General features: G+C 43.5%; 1 protein-coding gene across 2 annotated transcripts in view; it reads right to left on the bottom strand.

Annotated features, from left to right (window-relative positions):
• Window positions 1-4,269: 4,269 nt before the first annotated feature.
• LOC110497874 (ankyrin repeat- and BTB/POZ domain-containing protein 3-B) overlaps window positions 4,270-15,396 on the bottom strand; it is a 100,013-nt gene continuing 88,886 nt past the window's right edge. Inside the window, exons 7-17 of one of the 2 annotated variants that reach the window (XM_036957002.2) lie at window positions 15,056-15,157; window positions 14,221-14,314; window positions 13,735-13,870; window positions 13,288-13,520; window positions 11,991-12,169; window positions 10,259-10,364; window positions 9,959-10,061; window positions 7,517-7,598; window positions 7,242-7,310; window positions 6,574-6,687; window positions 4,270-5,944 (exon numbers count right to left, since the gene is read on the bottom strand). In XM_036957002.2, the coding sequence (XP_036812897.1) occupies window positions 5,735-5,944; window positions 6,574-6,687; window positions 7,242-7,310; window positions 7,517-7,598; window positions 9,959-10,061; window positions 10,259-10,364; window positions 11,991-12,169; window positions 13,288-13,520; window positions 13,735-13,870; window positions 14,221-14,314; window positions 15,056-15,157 (1,428 nt within the window). In that variant the 3' untranslated portion in view covers window positions 4,270-5,734. The remainder of the gene's footprint in view (window positions 5,945-6,573; window positions 6,688-7,241; window positions 7,311-7,516; window positions 7,599-9,958; window positions 10,062-10,258; window positions 10,365-11,990; window positions 12,170-13,287; window positions 13,521-13,734; window positions 13,871-14,220; window positions 14,315-15,055; window positions 15,158-15,396) is intronic. The other variant, XM_036957012.2, reaches the window with a different exon arrangement.

The raw sequence follows: 15,396 nt of genomic DNA, 5'->3' as shown, positions 1-15,396 counted from the left end.
CCCCCAGAGCAAACTAACCTGGCGTGTGAAAAAAAAACCAGAGCAAACTAACCTGGTGTGTAGAAAAAAAAAAAAAAACAGAGCAAACTAACCTGGTGTGTAGAAAAAAAAAACCCAGAGCAAACTAACCTGGTGTGTAGAAAAAAAAACCTAGAGCAAACTAACCTGGTGTGTAGAAAAAAAAACCCAGAGCAAACTAACCTGGCGTGTAAAAAAAAAAAACCCAGAGCAAACTAACCTGGTGTGTAGAAAAAAAACCCCAGAGCAAACAAACCTGGCGTATAGAAACCCCCCCCCCCCCCCCAGAGCAAACTAACCTGGCGTGTAGAAAAGAACACCAGAGGAAACTAACCTGGCGTGTAAAAAAAAAACCAGAGCAAACTAACCTGGCGTGTAGAAAAAAAAAACCCAGAGCAAACTAACCTGGCGTGTAGAAAACCCCCGCCCAGAGCAAACTAACCTGGTGTGTAGAAAAAAAACCCAGAGCAAACTAACCTGGTGTGTAGAAAAAAAAACCAGAGCAGACTAACCTGGCGTGTAAAAAAAAAAAAAAAACCCAGAGCAGACTAACCTGGCGTGTAAAAAAAAAAAAAACCCAGAGCAAACTAACCTGGTGTGTAGAAAAAAAAACCCCAGAGCAAACTAACCTGGCGTGTAGAAAACCCCCCGCCCAGAGCAAACTAACCTGGTGTGTAGAAAAAAAACCCAGAGCAAACTAACCTGGCGTGTAGAAAAACCGCCCCCAGAGCAAACTAACCTGGCGTGTAGAAAAAACCTCAGAGCAAACTAACCTGGCATGTAGAAAAAAAACCCAGAGCAAACTAACCTGGCGTGTAGAAAAAAAAAAAACTGAGCAAACTAACCTGGTGTGTAGAAAAAAAAAAAACTGAGCAAACTAACCTGGTGTGTAGAAAAAAAAAACTAGAGCAAACTAACCTGGTGTGTAGAAAAAAAAAACCAGAGCAAACTAACCTGGTGTGTAGAAAAAAAAACCCAGAGCAAACTAACCTGGCGTGTAGAACCCCCCCCCCCCCCCCCCCCCAGAGCAAACTAACCTGGCGTGTAGAAAAGAAAACCAGAGCAAACTAACCTGGCGTGTAGAAAAAAAACCCAGAGCAAACTAACCTGGCGTGTAGAAAAAAAAAACCCAGAGCAAACTAACCTGGCGTGTAGAAAAAAAACCCAGAGCAAACTAAACTGGTGTGTAGAAGAAAAAAAAACAGAGCAGACTAACCTGGCGTGTAAAAAAAAAAAAAAAACCCAGAGCAAACTAACCTGGTGTGTAGAAAAAAAAACCCAGAGCAAACTAACCTGGCGTGTAGAAAAAAAACCCAGGGAAAACTAACCTGGCGTATAGAAACCCCCCCCCCCCCCAGAGCAAACTAACCTGGCGTGTAGAAAAGAACACCAGAGCAAACTAACCTGGAGTGTAGAAAACCCCCCGCCCAGAGCAAACTAACCTGGCGTGTAGAAAAAAAAAACCCAGAGCAAACTAACCTGGCGTGTAGAAAAAATAAACCCAGAGCAAACTAACCTGGAGTGTAGAAAACCCCCCGCCCAGAGCAAACTAACCTGGTGTGTAGAAAAAAACAACCAGAGCAAACTAACCTGACGTGTAGAAAAAAAAACCAGAGCAAACTAACCTGGCGTGTAGAAAAAAAAACAGAGAAAACTAACCTGGCGTGTAGAAAAAAAAACCCAGAGCAAACTAACCTGGCGTGTAGAACACCCACCCCCCCCCCCCCCCAGAGCAAACTAACCTGGCGTGTAGAAACCCCCCCCCCAGAGCAAACTAAACTGGCGTGTAGAAAAAAAAAACAGAGCAAACTAACCTGGTGTGTAGAAAAAAAAAACCCAGAGCAAACTAACCTGGCGTGTAGAAAACCCGCCCAGAGCAAACTAACCTGGTGTGTAGAAAAAAAACCCAGAGCAAACTAACCTGGCGTGTAGAAAAACCGCCCCCAGAGCAAACTAACCTGGCGTGTGAAAAAAAAACCAGAGCAAACTAACCTGGTGTGTAGAAAAAAAAACAGAGCAAACTAACCTGGCGTGTAGAACCCCCCCCCCCCCCCCCCCAGGGCAAACTAACCTGGCGTGTAGAAAAGAAAACCAGAGCAAACTAACCTGGCGTGTAGAAAAAAAAACAGAGCAAACTAATCCGGAGTGTAGAAAAAAAAAACATAGAGCAAACTAACCTGGCGTGTAGAAAAAAAAAACCCAGAGCAAACTAACCTGGCGTGTAGAAAACCCCCGCCCAGAGCAAACTAACCTGGCGTGTAGAAAAAAAACCCAGAGCAAACTAACCTGGCGTGTAGAAAAAAAACCCAGAGCAAACTAACCTGGCGTGTAGAACCCCCCCCCCCCCAGAGCAAACTAACCTGGTGTGTAGAAAAAAAAAACCAGAGCAAACTAACCTGGCGTGTAGAAAAGAAAACCAGAGAAAACTAACCTGGCGTGTAGAAAAAAAAACAGAGCAAACTAACCTGGTGTGTAGAAAAAAACCAGAGCAAACTAACCTGGCGTGTAGAAAAGAAAACCCCAGAGCAAACTAACCTGGTGTGTAGAAAAAAAACCCACAGCAAACTAACCTGGCGTGTAGAAAAAAAACAGAGCAAACTAACCTGGCGTGTAGAAAAAATACAGAGCAAACTAACCTGGTGTGTGGAAAAAACCCAGAGCAAACTAACCTGGCGTGTAGAAAAAAAACCCAGAGCAAACTAACCTGGTGTGTAGAAAAAAAACAGAGCAAACTAACCTGGCGTGTAGAAAAAAAACAGAGCAAACCAACCTGGCGTGTAGAAAAAAACAGAGCAAACCAACCTGGCGTGTAGAAAAAAAACAGAGCAAACTAACCTGCTGTGTAGAAAAAAACCCAGAGCAAACTAACCTGGTGTGTAGAAAAAAAAAACCCAGAGCAAACTAACCTGGTGTGTAGAAAAAAAACCCAGAGCAAACTAACCTGGTGTGTAGAAAAAAAAAACCCAGAGCAAACTAACCTGGTGTGTAGAAAAAAAAAACCCAGAGCAAACTAACCTGGTGTGTAGAAAAAAACCCCAGAGCAAACTAACCTGGTGTGTAGAAAAAAACCCCAGAGCAAACTAACCTGGCGTGTAGAAAATAAACCCAGAGCAAACTAACCTGGCATGTCATTAAATTCCTGTCATCTTATTCATCTTATTCATCAGGAGTAATGATTTGATTGTGATTCATATGTTGTTTGGCAAGCCAGGCCCACTTAGCTGCTACCACAGTACTGACACAGACAGACAGACAGACAGACAGACAGACAGACAGACAGACAGACAGACAGACAGACAGACAGACAGACAGACAGACAGACAGACAGACAGACAGACAGACAGACAGACAGACAGACAGACAGACAGACAGACAGACAGAATGTTCCTCAACCCTCATCAACCCTTCTGTCTGATCTGAATGATTGGCTGACTGACTGACTGACTCACTGACTGTAGCCCAGAATCCAAACTGATTTGCTCCCTTTCATGAAGTTAAACCATAGTGAATTGGATTCTAGGCTACAGACATTAATATCTATTGATCACAGTTAAGTTTGAACAGTAGCAGGTAGCCCAGCGGTTAGGAGCAAAAGGTTGCTGGTTTGAATCTCTGAGCCAGCAAGGTGGAAAAATCTGTCGTTCTGCCCTTCAGCAAGGCAGTTAACCTCCAACAACTAATGCTCCCCGGGTGCCGTTGACATTGATTAAGGCAGCCCCCTGCACATCTCTGATTCAGAGGGGTTGGGTTAAATGCAGAAGAATCATTTCAGTTGAATGCATTCTATTGTACAAGTAACTACGTATCCCCCTTTCCCTAGCAGCTAGACAAAGTTGTCAGGATTGTAGTCTAAGGCTACATCCCGATTTTCCAACCTTCTCCTTTTTTTCCGACCGCACTTGAACACTCCCCGTCATGGATTTAAAACAGTTGGTTTGGTGTAACTATTGGCTGAAGGGAGTTTCCACCACTGTGAAATCCATGACTGGAAGTATGCAAGTGCACACTTTGGGAGGAGGGTGGACAATTGGGATCCAACCTAAAGGTCATTTATTCTCTGTAGTACAGCTTGTGAAGTGTGTGATGTCACATGACCACTCCCAAACCTTCCGCCATGAGGGATCCAGCTAATGACAGAACACCAGAGGGTAAATCCATAGGTCCCAACAACAACTGGAGACCATTTACTAAGGTTTCACAGTGGAAAAATCGTTGAGATTGTTGTTCGAGACAAGAAAACCAGTTGATATCTAGGGAGGATTCATATCATTCTTTATATTAATCTTTATGGAGGAAACGGATATTAAGTCACACATTTACATGTAGTTTCACAATGTCTGGAAAACACAACAGATGACGCTTCTCCGGTTTAGGATAGACCCTGATCATCTTTTGAACTAGGCCTCTATCCATAAAGTGTCTCAGTGTAGGCGTGCTGGATCAGTTTTATCCTTTTAGATCATAATGAATGTGATTATAGACAGGGGGACCTGATTCTAGATCAGCACTCCCACTCAGAGACGCTTTTTGAATACAGGCCCATAACCGTTCTCTCCTGAAATGAAGACACCAGTACACGTCTACACATTTAGAGACACATGCTGACAATATCGCTCCTCAATACCGTTCCTGCTTCCTCTCTTAAAGTCTCATGCCCCTCTTAAACCAAACTGAACACAAGCAAAACAGTCATTCTCATGACATGCAACTTGAAACATACAGAACGATAACACATTGAAAAGAACAACATTTTATAAAGCCATATCCAATGAGTAGACGCATGAGAAGAAGAAACATCTGTAGGATATATACATTAACTTACAAGAGGAGCCAAAGCTCTGTGTTTTATTCACAATATTTACACAGTTCTAACAGCGGATGAAGGAAGGAAATGTGTTTTCTGCTTTCCCAAACGTAGCTTGAAGAATTTCCCAATACCTCTCTCCTTTGCATGACTCCCTTAAAACATACTACCACATGACATACAGTATATCCACATATCACTCTTACATGTAGTAGACCAGGGTTCAAATACTATTTGAAATCATGTTAAATACTTTATCTAGGCGTGATTGAGCTTGCCTGGCACAATGGAACCAATAGAATAGTCACAAAAGTGCAAACTGCACCAATCTGACACCCCGGGCAGACTAGAGCAAATGCTAAAAGTATTTTATTTCAAATAATATTGAACTCAGGTCTGCTCTTATGTTAAGTTTGGCTAGGCCCAGTTATAAATAGACTATAAAGCTATGTAGGATTGCAGAACCATGCTGAGAAAAGTACCAACAATGATTCTGCCCAGTAGACACGTGGAGTAATGGCAGGTCTGACTGCAGTCTGGAGACTAATGTCAAGGAGAGAAGTAATGTTGGCTGGGGCTTTACGAATGATTCCAGACACACACACACACACACACACATTCCTCACTGCATCTCAGCGATATAGTCCCACTATTGCTGTGATGAGTCAGCTTTACTTCAGCCCTATGAAAATCTCCTTTTCACAATTTCTGGGGTTCCAGCGCTGTCCATTTGCCTAAGTGCTCGGCCCAAAGCTCAGTAGGCTGCAGGAGAATGGCAATAGCGTGTTAGCACAGCAAGCAATTTAAAAGTGTCACTGTTGAGTGTGGTTCAGTACAGCTATGTGTTGAACTGGGGTCAATGGTGACAGACAGACAGTTCCAGTCCCATTAGCAGCTCAATAAATCAACCAATCAGACAATGGAGCCCTTGGAGGAGGACAGGTGGATGGACTGGATGCGGATGCCCAGGGTCTTCTCCAGGTCCAGGAGTACATCGGTGGCGGGACTGTCTGGAGGCGTGTCGTACAACAGTGTTTTGAAGGGCTCCAGCTCAATCAGCACCACCATGTTTTTCAGGAAGTAGCCCTCGATGTAGACAGCCAAATCTGGGACATCCAGGAACTGATGGAGCAGAAGGTTTGAGAACAGTTGAGTGTTGTCTAGCTTGAGTTGGATGCCAAACCTATACATTTTTGTTCATGCACACAAGCAAGCACACACACACACTGCGTGAGGAATCTGTGTATCAGTAGAGTTCAAAAGTTACTCACACTCAAACCATGACAAAGGAATAACTCAAGGAGGCAGAGATGCTAAAATAATATACTTACTTTAATCCATGCTCAAAATAATACAAAAGGTTAAAGTGCAAGGTGTAGAAGGACACACACAAAGGTACAGAGACATGCATACGCATACATTGTGATATTGTTGTATGGTGGTATTAAACATTTTGTATTAGGAGCATAGGTTTCAGCTTCTATGCCCTCATCAGTGCTGCACAAACTAATCTACTTAAGAATCTGTGTATCAAACATGTTTATTTGCATGCATTCCTACAGTGCATACTGCAAACGGCACAAACACCAAGCAGGAAGGCAAGCACAGGCAAATATGTTTACACATGATCACACACACACAAACTCACACCCACGGCCTCATACACACGTGCATTAATAGATAGTAGACATACACAAGCAGACCCCCACACCGTACTGCTGTACGACACATTCTCAACTCGACCCCCTCACCTTGGTGTGGCTGTAGATCTCCACACAGGTTTCTGTGTTGATGTTCTTAGAGCAGATGATCTCACAGTGCCTCTGCAGCGCCTCCAGCTGGAAGAACTTGGCCGCTGACAGCAGCTGCACACACCAGAAAAGAAGACAATTGTAGCCCGGCACCAGATCTATTTAGGCTGCCTAATCCTGCTGTATGGTCACAATGACACAGATCTCGGCCCAGTCACCAGGCTGGTAACATGACCCTATTATGGTTAAGTAGTACATGTTGTTGGACTGTAATACTGCACTTCACTAACTGGGACTGCCCACCTTGTATCAGGAAGTATCTAAATTGTATTGGTTATGAACACGGATGCATATATCTACAGTACCAGTCAAAAGTTTGGACACACCCACTCATTCAGGGGTTTTTCTTTATTTTTACTATTGTAGAATAATAGTGAAGACATCAAAACTGAAATAACACATATGGAATCATGTACTAACCAAAAAAGTGTTAAACAAATCAGAATATATTTTATATTTAGATTCTTCAAAGTAGCCACCCTTTGCCTTGGTGACAGCTTTGCACACTCTTGGCATTGTCTCAACCAGCTGTATATTGGTCTAAGTCTTATTGCATCTTAAAAAACATGACTCGACTGACAACATGGCAAATGGACTAACAGTTTTACCTCCATAACCTCTGTGTTTCTGATGTGCAGATGCTCCGTCCCACCACAGTAGAGGTATTGCATCACCAGCTGTAACAGTACGAATGAACGTTTACACAACATTCTCACAACACAACAAACCTACCGATGGATTTACACTGTCATGGGAAAGAATCTGGGTATTTTTTGTATGAACATTCCCCTTGAAAATGTATCACATCATTGTCTGATTCATGTATCAATTTGATTAGATTGCAAGGGAAAAACAGAAAAAGTTATTTTCTCTATGAACGCACCAGGAATATGTTGTATTTGACGTGGCTGATTTCAATACATGTGTTTTCAGCAGCTGGTCTGTTCGCCAGTAGAGACTTAAACCTTAAGCAGAGAGAAAGAAAGACAGAGAGAGAATAAAAAAATAGATTTATTTTTATTGTGTATTTTTATTTCACCTTTATTTAACCAGGTAGGCCCGTTGAGAACAAGTTCTCATTACAACTGCGACCTGGCCAAGATAAAGCATAGCAGTGCGACAAAAACAACAACACAGAGTTACACATAAACAAACGTACAGTCAATAACACAAAATAAAATAAAAATAGAAAGAACTATGTACAGCGTGTGCAAATGTAGAAGAGTAGGGAGGTTGGCAATAAATAGGCCATAGAGCTGAAAATAATTACAACTTAGCATTAATACTGGAGTGATATATGTGCAGATGATGATGTGCAAGTAGAGATACTGGGGTACAAAAGAGCAAGATGGTAAGTAATAATATGGGGATGAGGTAGTCAGGTGTGCTATTTACAGATTGGCTGTGTACAGGTACAGTGATCGGTAAGCTGCTCTGACAGCTGATGCTTAAAGTTAGAGAGAGAGAGATAAAAGACTCCAGATTCAGAGATTTTTGCAATTCGTTCCAGTCATTGGCAGCACAGAACTGGAAGGAAAGGCGAGGAAGGCACCAAAATTGCCTACCCTGGAAGCCTGTGTTTCAGACATAAGGAAGTGGATGGCGGCAAATGTATTACTTTGAAACTCAGACAAAACAGAGATCCTAGTTCTAGGTCCCAAAGAAACAAATAGATATGCAGTTTGATATGACAATTAATCTTGAAGGTTGTACAGTCGTCTCAAATAAGGACCTCGGCATTATTCTGGACCCTGATATCTCTTTTGACGAACATATCAATAATATTTTATGGGCAGCTTTTCCCATCTTCATAACGTTGCAAAAAACTGAAACGTTTTGTCCAAAGATATGCAGAAAAAGTAATCCATGCTTTTGTCACTTTTAGATTACATTACTGCAATGCTCTACTCTCTGGCTACTGGATATAAGCACTTAATAAACTTCAGTTAGTGCTAAACACAGCTGTTAGCTCTTGACTACAACCCAAAATGTTTTCATATTACTCCAGTGCTAGCCTCTACACTGGCTTCCTGTTAAGGCTAGGGATGATTTCAAGGTTTTACTGCTATTGCATGGACTTGCTCCTACCTACAGTATCATTCCGATTTGGTCCTGCCGCACATACCTACACGTTCGCTAAAGTCACAAGACACAGGCCTCCTTACTGTCTTTAGAATTTCTAACCAAACAGCTAGAGGCAGGGCTTTCTCCTATCAAGCTCAGTTTTTATGGAATGGTCTGCCTATCCATGTGAGAGACGCAGACTCGGTCTCGACCTTTAAGTCTTTACTGAAGACTCATCTCGACTTGAATGGGTTGAGTCACTGACGTGATCTTCCTGTCCAGTTTTGCGCCCCCTCAGGTGGAGGAAATCTTTGTGGGCTACACTCAGCCTTGTCTCAGGGTAGTAAGTTGGTGGTCTGTTCATATCCTCTAGTGGTGTGGGGGCAAAGTGGGTGGAGTTATATCCTGCCTGGTTGGCCCTGTCCGGGAGTATCGTCAGACAGGGCCACAGTCTCAGCCTCCAGTATCTATGCTGCAATAGTATTTTGTATTTATTAAGGATCCCCCCCAGGATACTCTTCCTTAAATTCTCTTGTCCTATCTGGTGTAATTTCTCTTGTTCTATCTGGTGTAATTCTCTTGTCCTATCTGGTGTAATTCTCTTGTCCTATCTGGTGTAATTCTCTTGTTCCTATCTGGTGTAATTATCTTGTCCTATCGGTGTAATTCTCTTGTCCTATCTGGTGTCCTGTGTGAACTTAAATATGTTCCCCCTAATTCTCCCATCTCCCTCTCTCCTCCTCTGGCCTTAATGGCCATGTACTGTTAAAATCTCCACCCGGCACAGCCAGAAGAGGACCACCTCTCTGGAATAGAGAGAGAGAGAGAGAGAGAGAGAGAGAGAGAGAGAGAAGAGAGAGGAGAGAGAGAGAGAGAGAGAGAGAGAGAGAGAGAGGAGAGAGAGAGAGAGAGAGAGAGAGAGAGAGAGAGAGAGAGAGAGAGAGAGAGAGAGAGAGAGAGAGAGAGAGAGAGAGAGAGAGAGAGAGAGAGAGAGAGAGAGAGAGAGAGAGAGAGAGAGAGAGAGAGAGAGAGAGAGAGAGAGAGAGAGAGAGAGAGAGAGAGAGAGAGAGAGAGAGAGAGAGAGAGAGAGAGAGAGAAGAGAGAGGAGAGAGAGAGAGAGAGAGAGAGAGAGAGAGAGAGAGAGAGAGAGAGAAGAGAGAGAGAGAGAGAGAGAGAGAGAGAGAGAGAGAGAGAGAGAGAGAGAGAGAGAGAGAGAGAGAGAGGAGAGAGAGAGAGAGAGAGAGAGAGAAAGTGTTCTGACCTGCCAGAGGCGGTGAAGAGCAGGACTTTGTGGGCGTAGAATGGCTTCCCCTCCACCAAGAAGGTCACATCTGACATCTCCTTGTTGTTTAGGAAATGAGGATCTGGAAGGCAGATTCATCATCTAAAATTATTTCAACTCCAATTCTGAATGTCTAGTTTATGACAATCTTTGGACACTAAATGGAGCATTTGTCTATGCTGATGTGAATCAGTGCAGTGTTATTTACGACATGCTCCATAGCAGAAATCTAACTTTTACTACTAAGCAATAAGACCTAATCCTTCTTCTCCTGCTCACCCAGGCGTGAGGTCTGTTTCCTCTTTATCTCAGGGAGTTTGGGGATGGGGTACGGTCCGTAGCACTGGGTGAAGATCAGAGACAGCTGCTGGCTGATCACCTCATTCTGGAACATCGCAGAGAGGGAACACAGGGGAGTTAGATATCAGACGGGTTTTATACCCTCCCTACACACAATATAGATAAAGGCAGATACAGGTATCTACTAACACATTCACTTCCACATTGCCCAGTAGGTCAAGTCACAAAGGCTGCTGATTTAACAAGCACCGGTGTTCACAGTCAATCAGTGAGTAGATTATCGAGTGTTGCTTTCAGAAGGATGAAAAATAACATCTGCAGACCACAGAGAACCCAGCGAAACAGATCCACACTTGTTGATAGGCTGAATAAAGCACTCATTTTGCAGTAACTGCTGCTATAATGTATTGTGTGCCACACCAGTATGGAGACCATAATAATCCCCTTTATAGAATAAGTCCACATTTCTCATATCACATCCTGAACATGAAAACATACACATCTTCTCAGTGTTACTCTCTGTTGTGCATCAGTCTGCCCTTTGTGTGTGTGTGTTAAACAAGGAGGTGTAAATAGACTGTTACACACACAGTCTGGCTAGAGGAAGATGAACGTTCTCTACCTTGAAGTCACACATCATTAGCGGGGATATGACAGGACAAACAGTGACGGGGGTCCCTGGCGTCTCATAGAGTAGGTATCACTGCCTCTGCCATAGATCAACCCTGACAGGGACGAGGGCAGCTGCTGGAATGGGACAGGAGAGGGCGGTGTGTGGCGGGGGCTTTGTGTGTTTGTACGTTTGTCTGTGTTTGTTTATGTATGTGTGTGTGTGTGTGTGTGTGTGTGTGTGTGTGTGTGTGTGTGTGTGTGTGTGTGTGTGCATGCGTGGGTGTGCATGTGTGTGTTCATCTGCTCCCTCTCAGCAATAATGCACAAACGCAACTACATGACAGGCCAACAGTTAGTTGATATATAAGAAAAGGCATTGAACTGTTCTAATATATTATTGAGGTATTATGTTGGATGTAATGCTGCAGTGAATCTTGAGGGGATAAAGAGAGATGGGTGGGGTTTGAAGAATGGGTACAATTTAGAAGCGGAGGGCATAAATCATAAATCAATGCACTAATTGAAATGGATTGGGCCTGGGGGGTTCCGCCAGTCAGTGTGGAGAGAGGGCTGCATTATATAATCACAATAAGACAAATGGGTCATGTTCCACATGTCAGCCTATTCTCTATTTAGTGTACTTCTGTTGATCAGGGCTCACAGGAATGCAGAGGAGACTGAGCCAAGCGAGTAGGCCATGTTTCTATAAAGGGGAATAAGAACGTCCATAGGTTCCGTCTTAGGGGTATGGTTGTGAAGCAGAAAGAAGACATGATTTTCTTCACTGTCAGGAGAGAAAAAAGAGACAGATATGGATGTGGGATGTTGGGATCTGACAACATGCTTCACATTGTGTAAAGCATGTCTCTACGTTTATTTGTATGTGACCAATTTCCCAATGCAACCAATACAGTTGAAAGTTGAAGAAAGTGGGATGTGGATACGGAAAAAAGCTGAATGTAGAAAGTTAGATGTGTGCCCAACTCAAATCTAGAATACATTTTGCCTTTAAGATTATAATGAATAAGATGGGGGACCTGATCCTAGATCAGCAATTGTCTGAGACACTTTTTGAATACAGGCCATGACATCCAGTCACCTTGCTGGCTCGTAGGATCTGAAACAAGAGTGGCAGGCCGTGGGTGATGAGCTCCTGTGTGTACTCCTCCTCCTCAATACAGCTGAACTCCTTGAGCAGGCCCTGGATCAGTGGTCTCCGATGCTGCAGGAAACACGTCCGCAGAGACTCCAGCCAGGTGTGCAGCGTCCAGGGGACCCCTGAGACACATACACACACAGATATGTTTACATCTACACACACACTTGACATCCCTCCAACTTTGAGAAAAAACACTTTATATCAGAGTTGTGCCTGTTGTTCACACGTAAATCTGCCATCTCATTAGCTAGAATGTTCCTGTCTGCTTCCAACCCCCCCCCCCCCCCCCCCGCCTGCTTACACTGATTCTCATTGTTAATATTGCCAGCAATATATCCTGTCAACAAAACTACAATAAATATTATACGGTGAGAACACACTAACAGACCTTAGTGGAATGAGGAGACAAATGGAAAAAAACACAAGGTTGTTACACAAACAGCTGGCCTTCATTCCATTGGAAAAACAACAACAACAACAACAACAACACAGGCAGAACATCTACAGTTTGCTTCATGTGACTGGAATGCAAGGACTGGCCACGGCAATATGGATCTCTTAGATTACAATGTATAGGTCAGACCTGAATGTATATCTATTATACTGACAAAAGGCTGTGCATATCTATACTGTAATTACTGCATTGTGAAGACCTAAAGAAAGTACATGTTGTTTACAAATATGCAGTTGACCTGAAACTAAGTCCATGGTTTATGAGGTGAACATCTATATATTGTTCCCTGTTGCAAGTCCACAGACATGCAGTTGGTATCTCAACATGTTACTTATCTGGTCTTGGTTATTGAGCCTCTATACCAGAGGAGGCTGGTGATGGAAGGACAGCTCATAGTAATGTTTGGAATTGAATTAATGGAATGGTATCAACCTCATGGAAACCATGCATTTGATACCATTCCATTTAGTCCATTCCAGCCATTAACCTGTCCTCTGATTTAAAGTGCCACCAGCCACCACTGAACTATACTATATACTGTAGATCAGGGGTGGACAACTCCAGTCCTCGAGGCCTGATTGGTGCCACACTTTTTCTCCATCCCTAGCAAACACGGCTGATTAATCAAATTGCATTCTAAACTGAAGATCATGACTAGGTGATTATTGGTGTCAGGTGTGTTAGCTGGGGCTGGGGAAAAACTGTGACACCAATCAGGCCCTCAAGGAATTGCCCACCCCTGCTGTAGATAGACTACAAAGTGTTACTAAAGTATGTACTAACCTAGGCTGCGTATGTCGATGGTGATATCCACATGTCCGTGTTCAGAGCTGTGGTACATGGCCTCTCTCAGGGCCTTGAGCTTGGCCTTGCCGGTCCGGACCAGGTCCAGCTGGGAGGGGTTCCTCTCCTCCAGGCCCCTTTCTTCCTCTGTCCCCTCGGCAAGGATCTCCTCCAGGGACAGCACGTCCCCTTTCCCCTTCTCCGTCTGGGACAGCAGCTTGCGGAACACGTTCCTTTACGGGGAGGATAGCAGACAGAGATATGTGATAGTAGTGATAGTGGTGATAATGTAGTGATAATGCAGGGAAGCTATGATGTTAAATGTATGGTGATGTGTGTGTTTGGGGTTGGGTATGTGTGTGTGTTCGCAAGCGAGAGAGAGATATGTTTTCTCTCTACCTATAATTTCTTGCTCATGTCGTGTGTTGTGAGTATAGTCAGTGTTACCTGTGTCCATGTGCTGCTGCTAGACTGTAGGAGTTCATGTCTCCATGAGGGGCAGTAGAGATACCGTTACGATACACGGTTCCCACCATGGGGTCTGCTCCTCTCTCCAACAGCAAACTGACCAGCTCAAAGTTACCTGGGGAAGAGGTCAATATATAGTATATTAGTTGAGGGTCAAATTGAACTGAGAATTTGTGTATGAGGGTGGTTTATTGCGGATGTTGTGTGTGTCTATCCATTAACATCTCAGCTAGTCTGCCTAGATCTGCTAGGTGTCTGTGTGTACAGTATGTGCATGTGTATGCTACATCTTCTAGATCTGCTACGTGTCTGTGTGTATGTACATGTGTATGCTACATCTTCTAGATCTGCTAGGTGTCTGTGTGTATGTACATGTGTATGCTACATATTTTAGATCTGCTAGGTGTCTGTGTGTATGTGCATGTGTATGCTACATCTTCTAGAACTGCATAGTGCATAGTGTACCTGCAGCGGAGGCAAGCTGTAGCGGGGTCTCTGTGTAGTTTTCCATACCGTCCTGTAGGGAGCCCTCTACGTTGGCCCGGGCATCCAGGAGCAGCTATGGAGGGCAAGGGGGGAGGCAGCTTAGGGTTCGGTTCTACCCCAAAATGCCTGAACACTAAATCTGCATTTATTCAACCACAAATGCTGTTTTTCTGCTTTCAGCCCATGTGATTTCCATGTCCTTCCAAAACCCTTCCATGAGGCTGTGGAAAAAGTGCTGCTACACCTTTTCATTTGAGATGTAGAAGTAATTAGTTCTAGCAGTTCAGTGGAAAAATCATTGCGATGTTGGTCCATTGTGCTTGATAACCATTAGCAACGGGGACAAACAGATTGTCCTGTTTCCACTAAGTTAATGCATTGCGTGCACACTGAAAGAAGGAAGTAGAGAATCAGCTCGTACTTTTCTGACAATAAAATGGGACGAACACTCCTAAATGTATTGAGTGTTTCCATTTTAACCAGTTTCCATTGAATTTTCAAGCTCAGTTCACTCAGCATTCAATGACATTCAATAGACACAACATTCATAGGATTAAGGAGAAAACACATTTTAGCCATTATTATTACCAATTATAAGCCATGATAATAATAACCATGACACCAGGATTGGGGTCAATTCAGGAAGTAAACCAAGCGTCCAATTCCAATTTTTCTCATTGCTATGAAATGATAATGATAATTTCAGTTAACTTCCTGAATTTTCAGAATTGACCCCCACCCTGCCTGACACTATACACAATGGGAGGTGAACAGACAGAAAACACAGTGAGGTGAAAAAGGATGACGTCACTACCTGCACGACAGGGACATGTCCGTGTAACACGGCGAAAGTGAGTGGTGTCCCCAGGCGCGTTTCGGGGTTGACTGAGGGGTACTTGTGCACTGTGTTTGGCACCTGGGAAGTCATTGGGGAGGTTCAGGGGAGAGAGATATGAAGCCATTAAAATGCTAGTCTATGCAGCAAAGACAAGCAGCTAAAGGGGGGAATCTAAAGGAGTGCTGGGTTGTATTCATTAGGCAACAAACATAATAAAAAACAGGGAAACAGGGAAGGCTTACTTGGACTTGTCCAATAAGAAACTTTCATTTCTGTTTTCCATTGCGAAACCTTTAAAAAAAAGTTGTCCATTGCTT

The sequence above is a fragment of the Oncorhynchus mykiss genome, chromosome 2 (assembly GCF_057628025.1).
Source record: "Oncorhynchus mykiss isolate SJ-2025 chromosome 2, ASM5762802v1, whole genome shotgun sequence".
Taxonomy (NCBI): Eukaryota; Metazoa; Chordata; class Actinopteri; order Salmoniformes; family Salmonidae; genus Oncorhynchus; species Oncorhynchus mykiss.
This window is presented reverse-complemented; position numbering and strand designations above follow the sequence as displayed.